We start from the raw sequence: 21,931 nt of genomic DNA on the forward strand, positions 1-21,931 counted from the left end.
CTTAGAGTCCTCTTCGGGGCTTAGATGCCTAATATTAGAATTTTGAGTTAATTGGGGAGCTAGAAAAGCTATGAACCGCTATAAGAATATGTTGAGGTCTAATCTTGAGTAGAGTGTGAAGATCCAAGATATTTTAGGAGATATAGGTGGGTTGCAACTGTTGCAGAGAACTAAACCAAAGATAAATGTTAGTTAGGAGATAATTTCTAACAACGATATTGAAGGAATTGTAAACAGCTTAAAATTCCTGTAATCATCTGGTCTAAGAGACTTTCATGCATAGAGAGTAATGGTATGCTCTTAAGAGGAAAGCATTGTCTCAAGCCAAAGCAGAAATTATACAGATGATATCTTACACATCAATGGTGAGATAAGCAGAGCAGGCATCTAACAGTTGAGAGGAAATCAATCTAAGCATGTGCAGGACAGATGTGCTCCACTTGTGAATTAGTGACCCGGAATCTGCTATAAGCCAATAAACATATCTTATCACTTATCAAAAACTAGGTCAAGAGGATCACTAATTTGATTGGCAACTTCAAAAGTAATTTTGGAATTTCTTTAGGGTTTGAGAGAAAGTTATAGAATGATGATAGAAAGATGAATGTATATTTTATAAGAGATTTGAAGAGACGCACAGCCACTTTTTCTATATTTTTTGAAAGGACGAATGCATAGAAGACAACTCTAAGAGATCGGTGCCATTTATAACTCCATCAAACGAGCACATGGCTAGCTAGCTGGCCTTCATTTCTCTACCACCATCATCATCTACTTTAATTTTTCAATAAAAACTTGTAAGAATTCTAACTGAGACCAGTTCAAATGAATAGAAGGTGCAAGTGCAGAACCGACACGAGTAATTAGCAAAATGAATCTCATCATATGCTCAAAGGCTTCATTTGGGACAACTATTATAATTTTTTAGGAAGTAGCGTTTTAGCACAAAAATATTTTTTACTAAAAAGCTACTAAATAAAATAATAAAAAAGCTGTCCCAAACAAAATCTAAATCAGCTTATTCATCGCCAACATACAGTTTCTATAGCTTAAAAAAAGCACTTCATGCAAAACAATTTGAATAACACCTAATGAAACCCACTGTTTTATCTTTTTAAAGTTTTGAACAAAATCCTTGCACAAAAATTAAGAAGCACATTACCTCATGCATTTGAATGTTGTTCGGTATAAGGGAAAAGAGCTTGAGAAGCCATCACTCTTCTACAATCATCATTAGTCAAGTGAGGGTAAAGCAAGAAGATGATACAGAAACAATACTACATTAATCACTGATAGGAAATTTTAACAGAAAACCACGATATCTTTAATTCAACTTTGAGAAACAAATCAATAGCTCAAAATAAGCTTCCAGAAGCAACCATCATGAGAGGAAGCAGCATATTTATCATCTCTTTCTATCATATCAGAAAGAAGCTACAAAGAGCCTGTAAGGTAAACAATGAAGACGAAAGTAGTGCAATCTACTTTTTCCATAGGTTGATAATACCAACTGCAATGGATTTCAAATTACCCCAAAAAATTGATCTCTTAGTCGATTGTGCGCCTTGTTCAACAATTTGTCGTTGGCCACTATAAAAAGAAGAAGAACAAAACCAATTTAACATTTAAGTAAATAAAAAAAAAATGGTAACAGCTTGAAGGTAAGGTAAGTTGGTAAAATATGATATTACAGCTTTAGCTAGTTATAACAGCTAGCAGAAAATGACAAGCACAAAAGTAGCTGAAGGATAGAAAAATTAAATCTCCTCTCTTTTACTACTATTTTCCTTGCAGATCTTTTTTATTTCCCATGGTCCCATTATTGTTCCCCCCTGTGCACTTCTCCATAAGAATTGATATTAAAACTGAACTTTGGAGTTCCACGGAAAAGTGGAGCAATGGAATTCAAAAATTGCAATGTGAGGATGTAAATGTTTTGATGACAAGAATTTCGAGAACTAGAAGATGACAATCAAAACTAACAGCACCAAAAAAATTTCATCAACCATTAATGCTGGAGTCAAACGCATTAAGGCCGCTGCTATGAGCAAAGAAGACACGGATATCCCAAAAAGATAAGCTTCCAAAGTTACATATTTTGTCAGTAACAAATGTTTCCTTCAATATATTATTGCATAAGAAGGCCACAACATAATGAAAGCTCTATAGACATGTACAAAAGTGTTAGGCGGACAAGAGCTGAACCGGCCCAGCCGGTTCAGCAAACATATAGGAGGCAGAGGTATTCCGCCTCCTCTGCTTTGGCCAGCCCACAAGTGGGCCCCACTTGCTAGCATCATTTGAAAATTCAAAGAGGAAGGAGCGGCTAGGCTTTAGGAGGGAAAACCAATTAGGAAATTTATTGTATTAAGAAGGATGAGGGAGATTATATATACATAGCATAGCAATGAGATCAAGCATATCACAAAACAATTGAGTTTGATTGGTATCAATTTGGAAGATGAAATCCATGCATTGAACTTGTTATCATCACTTATTGAGAGCTGGTATGGATCTGTGATGGCGATCAACCGTTCATGTAGGTTTATTGAGCAAGGGCTCAATTATGCTTATGATTTTATCTTTAGTGAGGATAATAAAAGACGAGAATTAGATGAAGGATCATCTTTTGCTTCACTAAATCTTAAAAGTTGTGGAAAAAAATATATGAAAAAATAATGGAAACAAGTCCAAAACTTAGAAGAGTCAACCCAAAGAATAAAACAATGCAATTTGGCAAGATTGTTCAAATGAAAAGGGATTATTTACTAAGGAATGGTAAACATAAGTCAACTTAGATAGAGAAATCAATGAATTAAGATTTATAATAAACCCAACCTTGGTACTTATAATTCTATAGAATCTAGCATACTCGAATTCAGGTGTCTTTTTATTGTACTCCACAAAATGAGTTTACGACGAACTATTTTGTAGGAGATTGTGGGAAGTTAATATAACCGATAATGAGCCTTTAAACATTGCGGAAATTGGTTATGTGCAAAACAAGATTGCAAATATAACTATATGGACACTTTCATTATGTGAGGATCTTTCTTGGTTTGAAAAGAAACTTGATCTCAATTGGACAGCTAGTTAGAAAGTTACATCTCAAGCTTCATACTGAAACTTGAAAGTGACCAAGGGGCACTATGAAGATGGCATGTGAAAGCAAGAATAATACCATGTACATGACATTAAACATAAGAATGGAGTGAACAATTATAAAATCAATTATTAGTGATTATGAACAAGTAATGTGGAAGAAAGCTCCTATCAAGTAAAATCTACCAAAGGGAGAGTGTTACAAGGAAAAGAATATTTTAGAATCAAGAAGCATGAAAGCAAGGCTAGAATTGTGGTAAATGGCTATGACATGTTTGTTATTGATGAACTGAGGTACTGCAAAACTTGAGTTAACATTTATGAATAATTAAGAGGCGCCGCACAAAGGTCATTCTCTTTGCAGATAGTACATCTAAAACTAATCTCCAATAAATATTGTTAAATGTGAATTTAATTTGCTCTAAAATCTCCAATAAGATTCAATCAAGATTTATTGTGGATTCCTAGCTAATTTTAAAGTTTAATTTGAGACAAATCTGTTCAAGATTTGTTACCATAGTCAACCCTTTAAATCACTCCCTAAACTAAGCAAATTAGTTATCATCACCACCGCCTCAACCTCTTATAAAAAGGAGAAATACAGAGATCTTACAAGTACAAAGTTTAAGTCCCAAAGGTGATCATTGACATAGTATTGGTTTTTCTTTCGAATCCAAAAAGGGTCGAAAACAACATGTCTAACAACTTTTCCATAGGTGAATCAACATCCCTTAGAGGTCAAATTGGTTACTCTAACACAACAATTTGAATAATGTACCATAACCAATCTCTTAGATTAGTTTTATTTTATAGAATACAATTTTTTTTTCTCTAGTTTGGACTTCCACCTTGTTGTTACTGAAAATTGGCTTTTTTATTTTCTTTGTTCCTATGGTAAATAAGAAGGGAAAATAGCAAGGCAACTAGTAGAACCAAGCAATTTTGGCAGTAGGGCAAGCAACGACAACTGCAGAGAGCAATATCAATTTGTAGTAGCAACAATAATAATAGAATTCACCAATTTCTAGCTTTCATTAGACAACATAACCCAAAAACTCACCTTTAAGTCTATCGGGCCAACCACATTATAATCTTTCTATGACTATAAACCATCTTTTGATTAAGAGTATCCAAGCTCTACCCAAAAACCATGTATAATTTTCCATCCATTGAGGAGGTTTGATCCATAATCTATTTTGGGGGATTTCGAATTGATGCAAGAGGGGAAGATTAAAAGACAAATCACTACAATGGGATAGTTAAACTGAGAAAAACGTGATGAGAACAAGCTACGACATCCTTGGAAAAGTCTTTAAGAAGAGATAATTTTCTATAAATGATGTAGGTGTTCAGGTATTTTCCCCTTTTAAGGAAAAAAAACTAAACAGCAACTTCCTTAATGGATGTGCTCCATGTGACTTGGTTGTGAATAACTCGCTAACATATAAATATTTTTTTAGAAATAGTAAAAACTTGTGGTCAAACATAAATAAAATAGTGGTCTATAAAGCAAAATTATGAAAAAATTGCCTCAAACACACCCTTAGTATTATTGTATCCTCAAAAGATGCTACTCTTACACCATTTCTTGTTCAATTATTTTAACTTTACCTATTTCAATATAACTGCATGTTCATTTTAGATTCAAATTCAGACATTATTTAATTTTTGTTATATAGATTATCTAAAATACAGTACCCAGCAAGGCACTAAGTTATACTTCATGTTTAAACAAGCAAATAAAAACCTAAGTTGGTGGATAGCATAATGAAAGGTTTATCAAATCTTGCTACTATTAATTTCCTCTTCCTCATAATATGTACTATCTTCCTCATTACTAGCTTATGGCCCTCCATTTCATGATATAGTCATGTATGTTTCAAAACTTTTTTGCATCATGGAAGCATGCATCGGGGCACCTAGTAACTTACAGTAAGGCACTTGCCTAGGCGGAACCTTATTGATTTTGCCTACTTCTCCTTATCTAGGTGCCTAGGAAAATGCCTGACTCTCCCTTGATAACAATGAGCCAAATATGACTCACTCCTTACAACTAAGATATGCCCAAACCCCAGCACAAGTTATTTGGCATGAGTAAAACTAAGAAGAGCATACTCTACGTGCAAGAAGTAGAAATGAATGAATGTTTGCACGTTTGCACTATTCATTTGTAATATACATGTATTTTCATTTAAACGGTTGTTTGATATTGCAATAAACAGAATACAGAACCTATGCTAAAACTTTTAGCTTCCTTTCACTCCCCAAGCATGGGGAAGTCAGTAGTGGTTCAAACTTCAAACCTTATGTTATAGCCAATATATTCAATATAAAATGCAAATCAAACTTCTATCCTCTTGTGCACCATGAAGAACAGCCAAAGAACAAATTCATATTTTTCAAAAATATATTGAAAGAATAACTAAAAGGGATGAAAGGGCTAACTAAAAATAAGGAAAATCCAATTGGCGGGTCTTAAGGATATGGGAGATCAGATAGCAGTCTGTGCCAAAATTAGACACATAAATGAAATTTAGTATGAGTATAAAGAGTCCTAAAAGAGCATATATGGAAGAAAGTGATCCACTACAAACCTTAACTACAACATTTACCAACCCAACCCATGAAGTCAGAAAAAGGAACTGATGAAAATTCCACAACAAAATGATGATGACCAATGTTGTGGAAAATACAACTAAAAAAGGTTAGGAACACAAGAAAAAAAAAAATCGGCATCCTAATCAAGATCAATAATGTAACTAGGAAATCAAAATGATGCTTACTGATGGACTTCTGATCGAATGGCTCGCTCATGTATGTTCGCAGCAGAAGCTGCATCTTTCCTGCAAACTTCTCTCTCTTCAGTGGAAGTGTGAAAAATACTTGTTTTAGTTTCCAGTTTGGCAGACACTGGATGTCCCACCTAAACATGTTGCACAAGTATCAATTCGGAACTTAAGAAATGTGTGGACAGAAAGCTGGAAGTAAGTGTGCAGATATGCATGCAGGCAAAGGTGGTAGTAAGTGTGCAGATAGGGCATGAGCATGTAAACTGAAAATTTAAGGGACCTTTTCAAAAGTAATAAAGAAGTATGAAGGTCTAAAACACTAACATTCATTGTTTCAGTATTTGACGCTACTGAAGTATGAGTTTGTGGCTTCACTGTTGCTGGAGAAGTAGACACATGCAGTTTGTCAAAACCCAAATCCTTGTCTTGGTGACTTTCTTTACTATCCCTCGAAGGAGTAAGCAGTCTATGAGCATCTCTTTCAATCTGATTGTCAGAATGGGCCTCAGTACTCAACCTAGAAGTTGTAGTGCCTGCCTTGCTTTTAGAACTTGAATGCTGCTTCCTAACTTCAATACTATTGCCGATATACTCTTTAAAAGAAGATTGTTTAGCATCAGCTAAAATACAAGGTTCTTTTGTCAAAGAAAAGTCTTCAAACTCGATCTTTTCCTCACTAATCTTGATTTCCTTTTTAGTTTCTAGAGGTGTCCTCTTATGACTATGTTCCAATTCCTGAATAATCTCTCTTACCACATAATATGATCCACCAACTTGTTTTTGAGTACAGGAAATAGTTGGGAATTTCCCGCCATTCAAAGCTCTATATCTGCATCAAAAACTCAAATCATCATTCAATTTTCAAAGGACCTTTTTTAGAAGTTGTAAGCCAATATAAATTTTCAACAATTGAACAATTTGCTTCATGTGAATTTCTTTGATAAGGACCAAAGAAATAAGAGGGGGGAAAAACATACCAAAAAAAAAATCCTAGTCTTCATAGTATCAGATAAAGTTCTTGCTCATGATAATCCCTAATTGCTTCAATGCAACTTGCAACCCAGTGAGACAATATTTTTTGTCTTCAATTCAACAAGTAAATTACATGGATGTGTAGCCTTGGGTAACCTTCTAAGAAAGACTATCCAATACATATAAAACATCAGTATTCAAGGTACACTGTTACTTGCATTTCAAATCAATTTGTGCTATTTCATGGAACATACCATATATTACTTATAAAATAGGGCCATTTGACATTTTAAGAAATATAAAGACAATGCAACATCAATTTTCTGCATACAAACATTTGAATTAAATGGACGCTTGTTTTTGTGTCCTTTTTAGTTTGATATGATTTCTAAATGTTCTATAAAACAAGAAAATACTTCAGGTTCATCATTGGGTAATAAAGACCTGACTCATCATACTAGTAAAAGACTAAAGAATGCAGACAGGCCTATGAGCAACAACCAAGTTCCTTCTGTTGTGACTTGGAAACCGATTGGAATCAAAATGATGTTTCTGCAATATAAAGGAAAGTTTGCATATGCATCAACACTTCCCTGGCTGGTTAGAGATTCATCAATTGGACCATTTTTTATTTTCAAATTATTAGCAAAACAACAAAATATTTTTTTTGCTGCTTAATTATTAGTAAAATAGTAAATTGCACAAATATTTGGACATATCATTAGCATTGTGATGGAACTTGAGTTGCAAAATTCGGAATCCAGGAAAAACAGCCCAAAAACAGTGGAAAAATGAAGGACTTCTTGGATGAAAACACTCACAAACACTTCAGTTACTTAAATATCAAAAGACTTACAAGTTTCCACGGATACAATGCTCTCAATTCGAAAAGAGAAGCTTTCTCCCAAGCCCTAGATTAGAAGAAACTAAAAACAGCCACCCAAAACAAGATGCCTCCAAAACCAACCCTAACTCCCTTTTAACTACCACAAAACCCCCCCATAAACCCCTAATTACCCCTAGGGCAAACACATCATCCTCCCTCTTCAATTTGGTGGCCCCCTTGGGCCCACCCGCCTCCTCTCTCCCTTTCGGCCGACCGCCCAGGCAGGCGGGTTCTCCGCCTGCAGTACGTGAGAACCGGCCCTTTTTGGGCCGGTGTTGCTGTGGGCTGGACCGGCCGGTCCGGTCCATCACATTTATGTGTCATAAATTCTGATATATGATACACCAAGTATAAAATGATTTTCAATCAAATGTAATAAGCATCATTATTTATTATTTCCTTGTATTTTGGATAAATTATTTTCTTCCTATAACTAGGATAAAGTATTTTCCTCCAACGATTTAGATTATTTTTTCCTCCAATGATTTGTTTGTTTTAGATTCATATTTCAAACACAAAAAGAAACAATATGCAACAACTAGTAATTAGCTGTGGGTTATGATAAAATTTCACCTATCAGGTATCAACTCAAGAATACATCATAGTTTTAAACTAATAGGTGAAGATCAAAAGCATGAGAATATCATTTATGCCAAATTAACTGAAACTTACTTCTCAACAAAAGCTAATACCATTGCACTCCTTTCTTGCTTGGTTACTTTCTTTCGAACTTGTTGTAGGGAAAAAGAGTTGGAAGAAACTGCAGCAGAAGAAGAACTCCAACAACATTGGTCACTTGATTGAAGTACCGCATTTGATACCTCAAAGAACTCTGCAAGAACCCTTTTTAGTAATCAAACGAAATCAGTTCGTACAGTTTACCAGAAACAAATCAAAAGTTCCTTTGCACTATAAACAACAGCACTTTTAAATTTTTGTTGTTCAGGGAAAACAAATATTCTCCTTATAGAAAAAGACATACAATGATTAGCATTGTCCTTAGCTTAAAAATAGTTTTATACAAAAAAGGAAAGATGGATATTCAACCAATGTTGTTTAAAGCAAAATGGACCCTCAAGTAGGTATGATTGCATAATCTACAAGGGAGAAATTGTTAAAGCACATATAAATATTGGATTTAGTCTCATGTTAAATAAGTGATAAATATGTTTGTGTAAAAATACTTCATACATAGACTTAAGCTTGAAGGTTGAAAATTAGCTCAACAACTAGTGTATCTGGCCCAAGTTTAGTCTCCTTTTGGATCAAACTCTCTAACATACTCTATCAGAGCTGATGGCTCAGCTGGGATCGCATGATATATACAACATGTGGCTCCTATGAGATTTAATTGCTTCTATCCCAGTCTAGCAAGGTTCAAGAGAAAGTGACCCCAACACAAGCTCCACGTGATTGAGTAGTCTCTTTGCGCATGAAACTTAATGATATTTTAAAAAAATATTCAATGAAGTTAAAATGAACGTTTTTGTGGAGAACACTCACGAGAGAGGAAAATTATTAAAGCACATAAAAGCATTGAGTTTAGTTCAATATCAGACAAATAAAAAATAGGTTGTAGAAATACTAAGTAATTGGCTGGCTTTCACCAATAGGCTTAAGCCTTTGAGTTGAAAATGAATTTGACTGTCCGTATCTCCAACCCAACTTTGATCCCCCTTAGTTCCTACTCCCTAAATATTAGGTGCCACCATAAGAACTAACCCAAGCAAAGTGAGGTTCTAAATAATATCTATTTCACGTAATATGTTATTTCAATTATGAGGAGCAACCATAACATCAAAACATGCAAGAGAAAATAATCAATAATATAGTTTTGTTGCATTCAAAGATAAAAAACATTTCTAAATAGATAATGTTAAATAAGAAAAAAGAAAGACATTTAAATAACTTTAGACAATTAAATAACTCAGGTTTAACATGAATGGTCTAGGAATTCTCTAATCATTGCTATAATATCTTCCATCTTTATCACCATCCATGCTCTGTTCTCCTTCAGTATATATGTATTCCTCTATATCTTCATCAATATCATCAGCCCCAACAACTTCATCAATTCATCCTCAAGAATTAGACCTCTATAACTAGACTTGCTCATACATTAGCTCTAACTTACTAACACATTCAAATCCTTATTCTCCAACTCTTAGTGCTTTGTACATCACCACATATTAAATTATCATAAAAAACGCATCTTCTACATTTAAAGCATTAGCATCCATCTCTTCAATCAGCGTAATGCACTAATCTCCCTGACTAGCACTTAATGGTAGGCTATGATGCACAGACACGGACACGGCGACACGGTTACGACACGAAACGGACACGGGACACGTCATTTATTGAAAATATAGGACACGGGTTTGACATGGTATTATAGTTTTTATATTTAAAAAATAGTGTATAAAAATTAAATAAGTATAATTTTAAAACTAATTTGAAAATAATAAGTCATTTAACTAGAATTTGTGCTTAAAATGATTAGTATTAGTATGTCGAGAGTAAGACGTCGATGTCGTTTATCAGTCATCGAGAGAGGAGATGAAAATACCTTCACTGCCAAAAAGAAATGAAAATGAGAATATTCGATGATTGGGTATTAAGTGTGGACGTTGATTTGGTGTTGTGGATAGGAAATAAGAAATTTAGTTTAAATCCCGCCAAATACAAGAAATTATATTTAAAAAAAATTATAAAATATTTAAGATGCGCGTGTCGAACACGCGTGTCCAATTTGTATTTAATATTTTTTAATCTGACACGTTTTCGACGTGTCCGACACATGGTGGAGTGTCAGACGAGTGTCGTGTCGGACACGGTGTCGGACACTGCACACCTCCTTGAAGAGAAGTGTCGGTGCATCATAGATGGTAGGACACTCAACTAAGCAATAGCATGCCAGTATGCCACCATAAGAGATGAAGGAGGAGCTTAAGGCCTCGTCTCACCCAAGTGCCTAGCCAATTTTCAGTTGGCTTAGAGACAATATTTAGACCAAATATTAAGAAAAGTTACTAAATTCCAACCTCATTTCATATTTGTCATCATGGCAGATAAAATAATCCACTAATAAATTCTATCAAGTAATATAAATAAATAAATAGCGAACCCAATCAGGTTATCAAGTTTACCTAGGAAGTTAAGAACTTCATCTCTATAAATTGTGATAATCTAATAAGCAATCTGATAGGAAATACTTGAGTTCGCAAGTAACCCTAAGGGTAAACTTGAGTTCTCAAGCAATCCTAACACCAAACGAAGAGCAAACAGCAGTAAATCTGCTGTCCACAGCAGAAAAATAGCAAAACCGCAAGGAAATCTGAGAGAAAACTCAAAGAAAAGCTTGTATTCCACTAGTCGATGAATAAAATAACAAGATACAATTGATCCTCAATTCGAGAGGAGGATCGATCTCTACCAAATCTCTAGACGCCGCTAGAGCCCAAAGAAAACCTAAATCTAAGAGATCTCAAATTACATTCAAATTCAAGATGATCAAACCCTAGGAAAATCTACTATTTAATGCATACAAATCAAAAGGAATTCCCTAAACAGTCCCTACATTCAAATTCCCCTCTTAATTTCCCCAAAAAAGCTTCCTATTCGGCTCCCGCAAGGCACGCGGTGCGCGCGGCCTCCGCCCAGGCGAACAGATCGCCTGTTTCGCGACTTGGCCGGTCCCGCCTGGACCGGTCTAACATGTTCATTTCTTGAGAAAATATTAAGCATATATTTTCTTATGGTTCTTGTATGAAGGGTTTGTTCCTTTCAATGACTCTTCTTAAAATTTTGGAATTAGCCTTGTGCCTTTTATAAAAACATATGTGATATATTTCTATCCTTAAAAAAATGTCAACAATTGCAAAACAATAGTTATGTTTGTTACAACTTACAAGCAAGGATATTGGTTTTTGAGAATTATTAATTGCTCTGCAGTGGCCATCCATATGAGTAATACTTAAAGCCATATGAGGGAAAATTGGAAGAGCAAGAGCAAAACTTTTACCACTTTCTATGCATACTATATAGATATAATTGTGTTTCTATATATATCTTATGCATGAATGAGTAAAATAATTAATCTTCTCAATAGTGGCTATTAATTGGGCTTTGGTCTAATAGTTCATACCCCCCCCCCCCCCCCCCCCCCCCCCCTCGACGCTGAATTCTTTCGAATTCAGCACCTCGGCGATGAAATTCCTCCATTCTTCCTTCAAAATCAGCCCCCTCGACGATGGAATTCCTCTCTTCCCCCTTCAAAATCAGCACCTCGACGCTGGATTCTCTCAAATTCAGCACCTGAGCGATGAAATTCTTCTCTTCTTCCGACAAAATCAGCCTCCCGTTTGTCGTGTCCCCTACTCATCTCTTCTCTAGAAAGCGGTTCTAGAGGGGGCATGTCGTTCTCCTCCTCCAGGATCTCCACCTCTGAATTCCTCCTCCTCCGCAACGGGTTTGGATTTCCTCCCATGTCATGGCCATCGATGGTCTCTCTTACTTCCGATGTCACCGGATTAGTCTTCATTTCAAGTAATTTCTTCATCATTTCTTCCAACACGGTGAACTTCCCCTCCAACCTTTTATTGTTGGAGGTAATTTGATTTTAGAAATCAAAAAATCTTGCCTCCAAATTGGATTTCAATTGTCCGATTTCGCCTTCCAAGACTTCTACCTTCTTTCCGGCCACGTTCTTCCCAAGAATCTCATAGATCTTATTCCGGGAACGAAGAAATTGCTGAAATTTTCAAGATTTCAGCAGCCAATGGTCCCAAAAACAACGCTCTGATACCAATTTGATAGGAAATACTTGAGTTCGCAAGTAACCCTAAGGGTAAACTTGAGTTCTCAAGCAATCCTAACACCAAACGAAGAGCAAACAGCAGTAAATCTGCTGTCCAAAGCAGAAAAACAGCAAAACCACAAGGAAATCTGAGAGAAAACTCAAAGAAAAGCTTGTATTCCACTAGTCGATGAATAAAATAGCAAGATACAATTGATCCTCAATTCGAGAGGAGGATCGATCTCTCCAAAATCTCTAGACACCGCTAGAGCCCAAAGAAAACCTAAATCTAAGAGATCTCAAATTTCAGCCAAATTCCAGATGCCCAAACCCTAGGAAAAACAACTATTTAACGCATACAAATCAAAACGAATTCCCTAAACAGTCCCTACATTCAATTTCCCTCCTAAAATCCATTCAAAAACCTTCCTATTCGGGCGTGCGGCTAAAACGGCAGGCTTGCGTGCGGAAACGGGAGGCGGAACTTCCGCCTCGTTGTGGCTGGGCCGGTCCCGCGTGGACCGGTCTAACACAATCCTAGAATGCATGTAAACATTTTTTTAAAATCAGCAGGAAATGTCGGAGTTTCCGATCTTTTTCTTTCCCATTTCTTCGATAGGACATGTCATGTGTAATATTTGTTTTTATTGAATTTCGTTCTAAGGTTGCGCATAACTCGTATAAATTATGTACTATTGTACCTCTTTGGACTAGGAAAAAGTATTCTCCTTTATGTTGTGCTCATAAATCTCTCTACTTTCTGCCTTTTTTCTTCAACATGATATCCGAGCCACTCCTCTCAACTTCCTATTTCTCTTTAGTTTCAATGTCTCCTTCCTTTGTCTTAATCGTGAATACAGTTAAACACAGAATGGCGTCTGATAGAAGCTTCTCCATGGACACAACCTCCAACCATGAATCAACCTTCTATGGCTTCGACAATCATGAAAGCTTCTTTAACCTACCATATTATAGGACATGACTAAACAAACAAAACTATTTCCAATTGGCTCAATCATTCAATACATTCATTAGCAAGAAAGGCTAGGATAATCACTTCACCGATGCTGCCAGTCCTAAAAAAGATCCAAAGTTCAAAACAAAAATATGAAAATAATATGATTGTACTGACATATTGGTATCATAGAAAATAAAATTAATCAAAATTATGTATTCTAAGGAGTTGTAAAGGAAATCTAGATGCTGGAGATGAAATTTGTTTGAACAATGAACATACTGTCTCAAGTTACAATAAATACAAAATACCCTCCAAGACCTTTAATAAGGTGATCTCTCCATCGCTCAATAGTAAAATAACTCTTAATAGGCATTCATAACAACTCAATATATTTGAAAAATTATATTGAGAGTGTCTGGGGATAGAACAATATAAAAAAAATAGTTAAAAAGACAAGATAGCAAAATTCCTTCTCGGGTTGTTTGGAACAAAAACCCTTTCATCAATTATGGAAGTGTTCTCTAAAGTCTATATAAAATAGAGCCGCAAAAAGATCATGATGGGAGATCTAGTTACCAAAAGAGAAGCCTGATGGAAACTTCATGAGAAGCCAACTGATTAGAAACCTATAAAATACGGTAGAGGTTTCTCTACAACCAAGAATGAATCTAAAAACCAACACCATTCACACTCTTCTCTTTCAATCTTTCAATCAAGAGAAAATTGATAAGCTGGAAAAGGTGTTTAGTTGACTCCAAACAAATTTAACCACACCTAAAATGAGCCCAGATCAACGACAAAAAGATATGATTGTGAATGCATGTAATTAAAAAATTGATAAGTCCTGATTATGAATTGTAGAATCCGGTGAATTTGATCACCATGTAAGGGATACATATTTATTTCATCAAATACAATACTATTACAAGAACTACACTATAAGGAATAAGGATTACCTATGATTCGTTTTCTCTAGTTATATCTTATATATCATTTTCTCTAGTTATATCTTATATATCATCAAAACCACCCAAGATACGAACTCTATTACTACTCATTGAGAATTTCACAATGCGATCTCGTGGAGGAGGGTTGGCAATGCTAAGGAAAATGCTATATTCTACTTCCTAAACGTTGAAGAAAATCCTAAATTACAAAGTAAATATGCTCAATATATATCATTCCCTAGAGAGAGTACAATCATATTATGGAACCTATGTCTTGGTTATCTAAACTTCAATTAGCTCAAAACTATTCTCTTATTTATCAATAAATATCAAAAGTCTTTTTAGTGCGAAGCATGTTAAATGTTAAAACATGCCAAAAACACATATCCAAGCCATCCTAAAGCTTTCAAACTTTCAAGTCATTCATATTAATATTTGATGACCATCTCAGTTTATCAATATCACGAGGGTTAGATGGTTAAATCCAAGGTTATAAAATCAGACCGGATATAGAATTGGAAAAATGAGAGGTTCAAGGTTCAATGATTCGACCAGGGTCGAACCTGAGGTTGAACTAGATTATATAATAATATGAAAATTGTTTTAAATTTTTTTTAATAATAATAAAAATATAATGATCATATAATAATATAAATTTTTTACTAAAAAATAAATTGAATTTATACATTAATAATATCTTATGTATTTTTTAATTTAAATGCATTCAATATTTAAATTTAATTCACATTTAATATAAATTTAGTTCACGTATAAACTTATAAATTTAATATAATTATTTTAGGAATTTTATGCTTATTAAAAAATTAAAGTAAACTAAATTTTAAATTAATTTGTTTAAGTTAATATTCTATTCTAAATATATTAAATTAATTTACTAATTATTTAAAAGATTCATTGAAACAGCCAGTTCAAAGAAATCGGGACCAATTCAAAGGAAAATTGGTTGAACCGGTGGTTTTGGCTAGTTCAGTCTAGTTCAATGCAGAAGCGAGTTTTATAATAAACTAAACCAGCCATAAGACCAGTTCCCGATTAAACTGGTCGAAACAGCCGGTTCAGTCCAATTTTTAAAAGCTTGGTTATATCTATTATTGATGATCATACTAGAATTGCTTGAATTTTATTAATGAAAGATAAATCTAAAACATTACCACATTGTTTAGAAATTCCATCATAACATACAGACCATTATAAAACCAAAATTTAAGTCCTAGGAGCTGACAATAAAAAATAATGATTTTGTTCCATTATTGGGAACTGCTTCTTCAATAAGGGATTGTTCAACAAAGTTCCTGCATTTCTATCTCTCAAAAAAGAGGGAATGCCAGAAAGAAAAGTTGACATTTTGAAAGTTGCTAGATCCATAATGTTCTCTAGCAATACTCTAAAACAATATTGGGACGAGGTTGCCTAAACCACTACTAAAACATTAATCACATGCCAATAGGAAACCCAAAATTCAAAAACCTTATCAGTCTTTGGGTTTTCTATCATTTTTAACACTTCACCTCATAAAAGAAGCAAACTTGACCTAAAGCCTATTAAATGTTACAATCTTAAGACTAAGAAAATGTTATGCCACCATGGATGTAACATTCTTTTTTTAATTAATTGTCTTCCAAAACTAGCATTTAGGGAGAGAGTTCCAGCACTTTAATGAATATAAGTTTTGTAAGAATATTTATCCGCTCTTCCTAAGCTTACATCTCTACCTAACCTACCTAAATCTCATTCCACAAACCATACCAAAAAATCTTAATGTCACATAAATCAAGGAAATGAGGTAGTTACAAATGAATTGCTTATACAATACATCAAGAAAATTCAACTTATAAAGGTGATCAAAGCATTTCTCTAAAGCAAAACCGCATTTCTGACACAAGCCCTGAATATCATTCATAAATTAGCAATGCGTTTGACCTTCACACCCTGATTTCCCACAAGGAAGGTACAAGGATTCAATAACTCATATAAGATACTCAATCAGTGAATACATCTCCTATGACAACTTATCCCCTCATTACATGCCTTTATAGTAAATCTCTCTAGTATAAATATTCTCAACAACATCTATCAAGTTTAAAAAATACCTGAATGGAGTGATATTAATCATGAAAAAATATGGGCACTGAAAACAAATGGCATATGGAAGCTCTTAAACCTGCAAAAGGGAAAGAAATTTGTTGAGTGCTAACGGATCTTTAACACCAAATACGATCCTAATGGGAGTATTGAAAAGTACATTGCTAGATTGGTTGTAGAAGGGCTTACTCAAACAAGGATTGATTATCAAGAAACTATTTTCTCCTTGCCAAGATTAATTCAATATGTGTTAAAATCTCTCTTGCTACTAAGCTAGATTGGTCTCTTCATCAACTACATATCAAATGCGTCTTCCTAAAGGGTGATCTTTAAGATGAATTCTATGTAAATATACAACCTAATTTTAAGACCACCTACAATAAAAATAAAGTTTGCAAACTCAAGGAATATTTACATGGTCTAATACAATCACCAAGAGCTTGATTGGACATATTCATTACTATGATTAAATGACATAGGTATTATGAGGGCCAAGTTGATCACACTTTATACATAAAAAAACTAATATTGGGTAAAATTAAGATCCTCATTGTCTATGCTCATAATATTATCTTATCTAATACTAATGATAAAGAGTTTCTCAAACTAAAAAAATCCTAGCACAAAAATTTGAACTTGAAGATCAAGGATCATTAAAATACTTTCTTGATATAGAAATTGTAAGATCAAGAAAAATTATATATGTCACTCAGCAAAAAATTACCCTAAACCACTTAAAAGAAATTGATATTATAGGATGCCAACTTGTTAATACCCCGATGGATCCTATCACTAAAATTAGGTCCAAAGGTGATTCTTCACGTGTGGACAAAGAAAATTATCAATACTTGGTTGAAAACCCCATATACCTTTCTCACATTAAACTTAGCATATCCTTCTTTGTCAGTATAGTACATTAAACTTAGCATACCCTTCTCTGTCAGTATAGTTAGTTGATATATGAATTCCCATATTGAGGATCCTGATGTTATATATAAAATACTAGGTATCTTAAAAAGCTACTAGAAAAAGGGCTATTCTTCAAGAAAGGATTTAATAAGAGTATTGAAATCTTTAAAAATAATGATTAGGTAGGATCATGGTTTAAAATTGCGCAATAAGAGGCACACCTAAAGGCGCACCTCAGCGGAATTTTGTTCTTTTAAGCCTCAAAGCCTAAGCAATGAGAGTTGGGATTGAGGCGTCAAGTTCACTGAGGAATGCTTTGAGGCACGCCTCGCCTCATGTTTTAGAGGAGTCCACCTCTTATAATTAAAAAAAAACCTAACCTAATATATATCTATTCGATTCCCCCCACCCCCGCGGGTCTTCGGTCATTTTCGAACCGAAACGAGGCTTTTTCTCCCTTCCTCTTCGAGTGACATTTTCCCCTCTTCCTTCCATTCGACTGATATCGGCTTCCTTCCACCAAGAGTTGCTCTTCACCTCTTGCTTGGAGTTCTCTTCTACTGCGAGTTGAGCTGGAGTCTCCTTTGATTGACCACTGAAAGCTCTTCTTCTTCATGGTTAGAGTTTAGGGTTTATTGAAAAAAGGTGAAATAGCTTTACTTCCTCTTCTTCTTTGCACTCATATGTGATTTTTTTGTTATACCATCGCACTTATCGACATCTTCCTTTGGGTTTTATTCATTTTTGGCAAAAATTTTTTCTTTTAAATTTTATGCAATCTTGTTTTGTTTTAGACATACAATTGTCAATGTCATTTGATTGAATGATTGCCATTGATAGTGTAAGAAAATAAAAATGATAGGACTTTTTTATTTATGTAATATTTAGATATATGTTTATTAGACTTATGTTTATGTGGACATGTGGTTTATCATTTTATGTTTACGCAATATTTTGATTTTGAGGCTTACGCTTCACCTCACAAATGAAAAACGCCTTAATAACTGATTACGCAATTTTAAACATTGGGCAGGATCTATAATTGATTTGAAATCCATATTTAACAATTGCTCATTTGTATGATGAGTCTAGTCACTTTGAGAAGCAAGAAGCAAGAAAAAGCTGAATTTATAGTCATAGCCCGTAAAATTTGAGAGGGAATGTAGCTCAAAGGACTTCTAAATGATCTAAAAATCCATACCAAAGAACTAACGGTAATGATGTGTTGTAACGAAGATACAATCAACATTGCCAAAGATCTTATCCACCATGATAGGATAAAACATATCAAGATTGAAGAAAATAAATCAAACCAGAGATTATTAACGTGATCTAAATCCCAACAAAATCTCAAACTATTGATGTCCTCACTAAAGCCCCAAATCAAATGCAATTTAACAATCTCAATTAAATATTATGAATGATCATCATATATTCCCAACTTAAGGAAGGGTGTGAAAATCCTATATGCAATCTACGATGACTATGAACATTTTAAAAAAATTAGCAAGATTGTAGCCTTCAGAAATCCTTTGGCCATTTTCAGACTGCCTAGATGTTCAGCACAACATTTCTGAAATGATTGCTAGCAATTTTAGCTCTCCAACAGTTACAAAAAGCTTGCTTCCAGAAAGAGCGATGCTGACACAAGCCCAAATCAAAGTGATCACGAGTTTCCACATGAAGAGGACTAATATTATAGTTAAATTCCAATTTTGGTGCATTTAGGAACTTCTCTATTTTCAGATTTCTATATTTCTCATTTAGGTAATGTGTAATTTTTGTTTCTATTGCTTTCCATTAAAATTGTGCACAACTCCTATAAACTTTCTACTTTTCTACCTCTTTGGAATAAAAAAAGAAGAGTTTGCTTCTCAATATTGTTTCTATAAGTCTTTCTACTTTATGCTTTCTTTTTTCAACATAAACATATATGCATAATATGTCAGACTTTACATGTATTTTATGTTCATGGACAATGATAACTTGGGCGATTTCTGTCGAAAGGTGCTATCTACACACAAACTTTCTGGACTAACATAGCTTATACGGAGGATTGTCTGACTTTTAAAAACCAAATCAAACATTCACATCCCAGGTACATGCCAAAAGTTAAAGTTAGCACACATAGGATAAGCTCAAATTTTATAAAATTATATGGCATAGAGATGCTAAGAATCAAGTGAAATCCTTCTTATATTTGCTCTTTGACTCTGCTAACTTAAATCCAAACCAATACAAGAATTTGCAGGATATGTCATTTTCCATGGGAAGCCACAGCCTCAATTCCAAGTATGGTGACACATGATCACCTGTATATTCTGATCCCCTTCAAAATGTAATTACAAAGAAAAACGCAGAAGAAATAGAAAACTCTCCTTAGGCCAACGAAACTCACACAATATGGAGAAACGGCAACAAATTCAAATAATTTGTTTGAAAATGGTCCACTTTTAAGTTTGCAATCTCTAATAGTGTCACGTCTAACAAGAGGATCTCTGAGTGTAGGAAATAAATGTCAGCAAACTTTAATTTCATCATATAATCCCTTTCAAGAACCCAATCGTTCTTAATCAGTAATGTAATGTTATTGCGAATCCGATACGAACACGAACCTCTACAACTTCATAGGTTTTTCAAGTTCGAACCTTATAATTTAGCTACTGTTGCAAAAGGTAGGAAATGAAGGAGAGAAAAAAAATATATTAATGAATATCATTCAGTTACCCTTTATGTACCGAGGACGCGATGATAAGGAGGTAAATCTTCTTGCAGTGATCTGCATGAGCTTCCAATTGATCAGCTACTCATCTCGAATACCTAAAGATGGCGGTGAGCATAATAAACTCCAGAGAGGAAAGCAGAGATGGAGAACCCCTATTCAGCTCAATTTGTAACAATGTAATCCCTCCAGCGAACACCTAAGGATTCACCAAATGCAAAAATATAAACAAAAAAAGGAACTAGGGTTTTTGTCCGAGGAGAATGAGAAGTTGGGGTTTTTGGCCTCTGAAGTGTTAAAAAGGCGGTCAATCCGAAAAATCGAACAAAATCATCCGACTTAATTTTTAGTGACTCTTTTATAGGTATTTGAGTATTTCATTCATATATATTTTATTTATAATAAATTCAAAAAAATAATAATTTGATGTACTGAAATTTTAGTCTTTAAATTGCACGTAATTTTTAGAATTAAAATAATGAGATTTAGGCGTAGTTTGGAGTGACTTTTTTAATGTTTTCTAAAGGAAATTTCTGGTTAACTCTTTAATACAAAAAATTCTTGTTCAGCATTTTTTTGTATTAAAAAGTTATTTTCGAAAGTTGTCCCAAACAAAGTCTTAGTGCATGTTTGGCACAGCTGCAACATGTTACAACGTTAATTACGAAGTAGCTACATTAAAAAATTAATTAATTTTATGATTGCAAAAAACAGTTTTACAATACAAAAAAATAAAAATAAAAAGCAATGAAAAAATAACAAAAAGTAATAGGAAAACAAAATTATGATTGTTATTTGAAGAGAAACAATAAGAAATTTATCCTAAAAAGAACTTTAATATTAATGGAAGCTAATGAATGAAAACTTTTTTAGTAGTTTAGATTTGAGCTAAAATAAATTATTAAGATAATCTTTATCAAAGTCATAAAGTGTATGATCGTGAATCTGTTTGGACCTTTAGTTGAAACTTGAAACTCACCAAATCTAAAGTCATCTAAAAAATTGAGTGATCTAAAGTTGTATATCATACAAATAGCTCAATTTAATTCCAAATTAAGCCCATATAGTACATTATTGAACTCAATCAAGGCATTATGTTGCAATATTAGATTTGATGATAATTTATTTCTTCACCTTTGTATGACATCTCTATTTAACTTTGCATTTGAGTGGTATGCCAACCTCCTGGATACATGAATATGGGATGATAGCTTCCAACTTACACTAGTGTATCAAATACACTCATGGAAGTGAACATTTTTCCCTCTTGAGTAATCTTCAACTCTTTTGACTAATGAAATATACATATATGAAAATCTTGAGTATTTTGTACATTAGATGTCGATCCACTTGACTACTCTTCTTTCATACTTTAATTAGAAGTAAACACACGCCTTCAGTCTTATTCTCTTATAAAAGAGGGGTAGGATAATTGATGATCTACATCTTTTAGATTATTTGCTGATGAGGATAATTTTCCTACACTTACTTCTAACAAGATTATTTTAAACCACAAATCTTTCAATGTCATTGATGAGGAGACTCATCAAATTGATGATGATGATGACTCCTCTCAAAAGGCCTTCCAATTAAGGAGCATGCAATTAGAAGGCTATGATGATATGCATTTTTACTTTGATGCACTTCTAGTTCTATAGGCTCCTCATTTAGGTGCATAACTTGTCAAATAATGTTTTAAGTATTGATCATACACCAAGGTTTTTGAGTCAAAATCTCTAAGATTG

General features: G+C 34.0%; 1 protein-coding gene across 4 annotated transcripts; it reads right to left on the minus strand.

Moving 5' to 3' along the window:
• Positions 1 to 1,146: 1,146 nt before the first annotated feature.
• Positions 1,147 to 20,525, minus strand: LOC110113897. 4 transcript variants are annotated; one of them, XM_020846612.2, is made up of 6 exons: positions 20,192 to 20,525; positions 16,564 to 16,634; positions 8,422 to 8,592; positions 6,216 to 6,720; positions 5,886 to 6,025; positions 1,147 to 1,590 (listed from the first exon to the last, which is right to left on the minus strand). In XM_020846612.2, the coding sequence occupies exons 2-6, from the start codon at positions 16,584 to 16,586 to the stop codon at positions 1,482 to 1,484; spliced, it is 948 nt and encodes a 315-aa protein (XP_020702271.1). In that variant the 5' UTR covers positions 16,587 to 16,634; positions 20,192 to 20,525; the 3' UTR covers positions 1,147 to 1,481. The 4 variants fall into 4 exon arrangements, with proteins under 4 accessions (XP_020702271.1, XP_020702273.1, XP_020702270.1 ...); XM_020846614.2 differs by having other exon boundaries at positions 8,422 to 8,581; positions 20,192 to 20,262; XM_020846611.2 differs by lacking the exon at positions 16,564 to 16,634 and having other exon boundaries at positions 8,422 to 8,581.
• Between the last annotated feature and the right edge of the window lie 1,406 nt (positions 20,526 to 21,931).

The sequence above is a fragment of the Dendrobium catenatum genome, unplaced genomic scaffold (assembly GCF_001605985.2).
Source record: "Dendrobium catenatum unplaced genomic scaffold, ASM160598v2 fragScaff_scaffold_1392, whole genome shotgun sequence".
NCBI lineage: Eukaryota > Viridiplantae > Streptophyta > Magnoliopsida > Asparagales > Orchidaceae > Dendrobium > Dendrobium catenatum.

Excerpts from the sequence above, each read along its gene's own strand:
- LOC110113897 (XM_020846611.2), bottom strand. The coding sequence starts at position 20,249 with ATGCAGATCACTGCAAGAAGATTTACCTCCTTATCATCGCGTCCTCGG. Across the intron at positions 6,026-6,215 it reads CAAATACTGAAACAATGAAT|GTGGGACATCCAGTGTCTGC; the intron begins GTTAGTGTTTTA and ends CAACATGTTTAG. Across the intron at positions 1,591-5,885 it reads ATTCGATCAGAAGTCCATCA|TGGCCAACGACAAATTGTTG; the intron begins GTAAGCATCATT and ends TTCTTTTTATAG.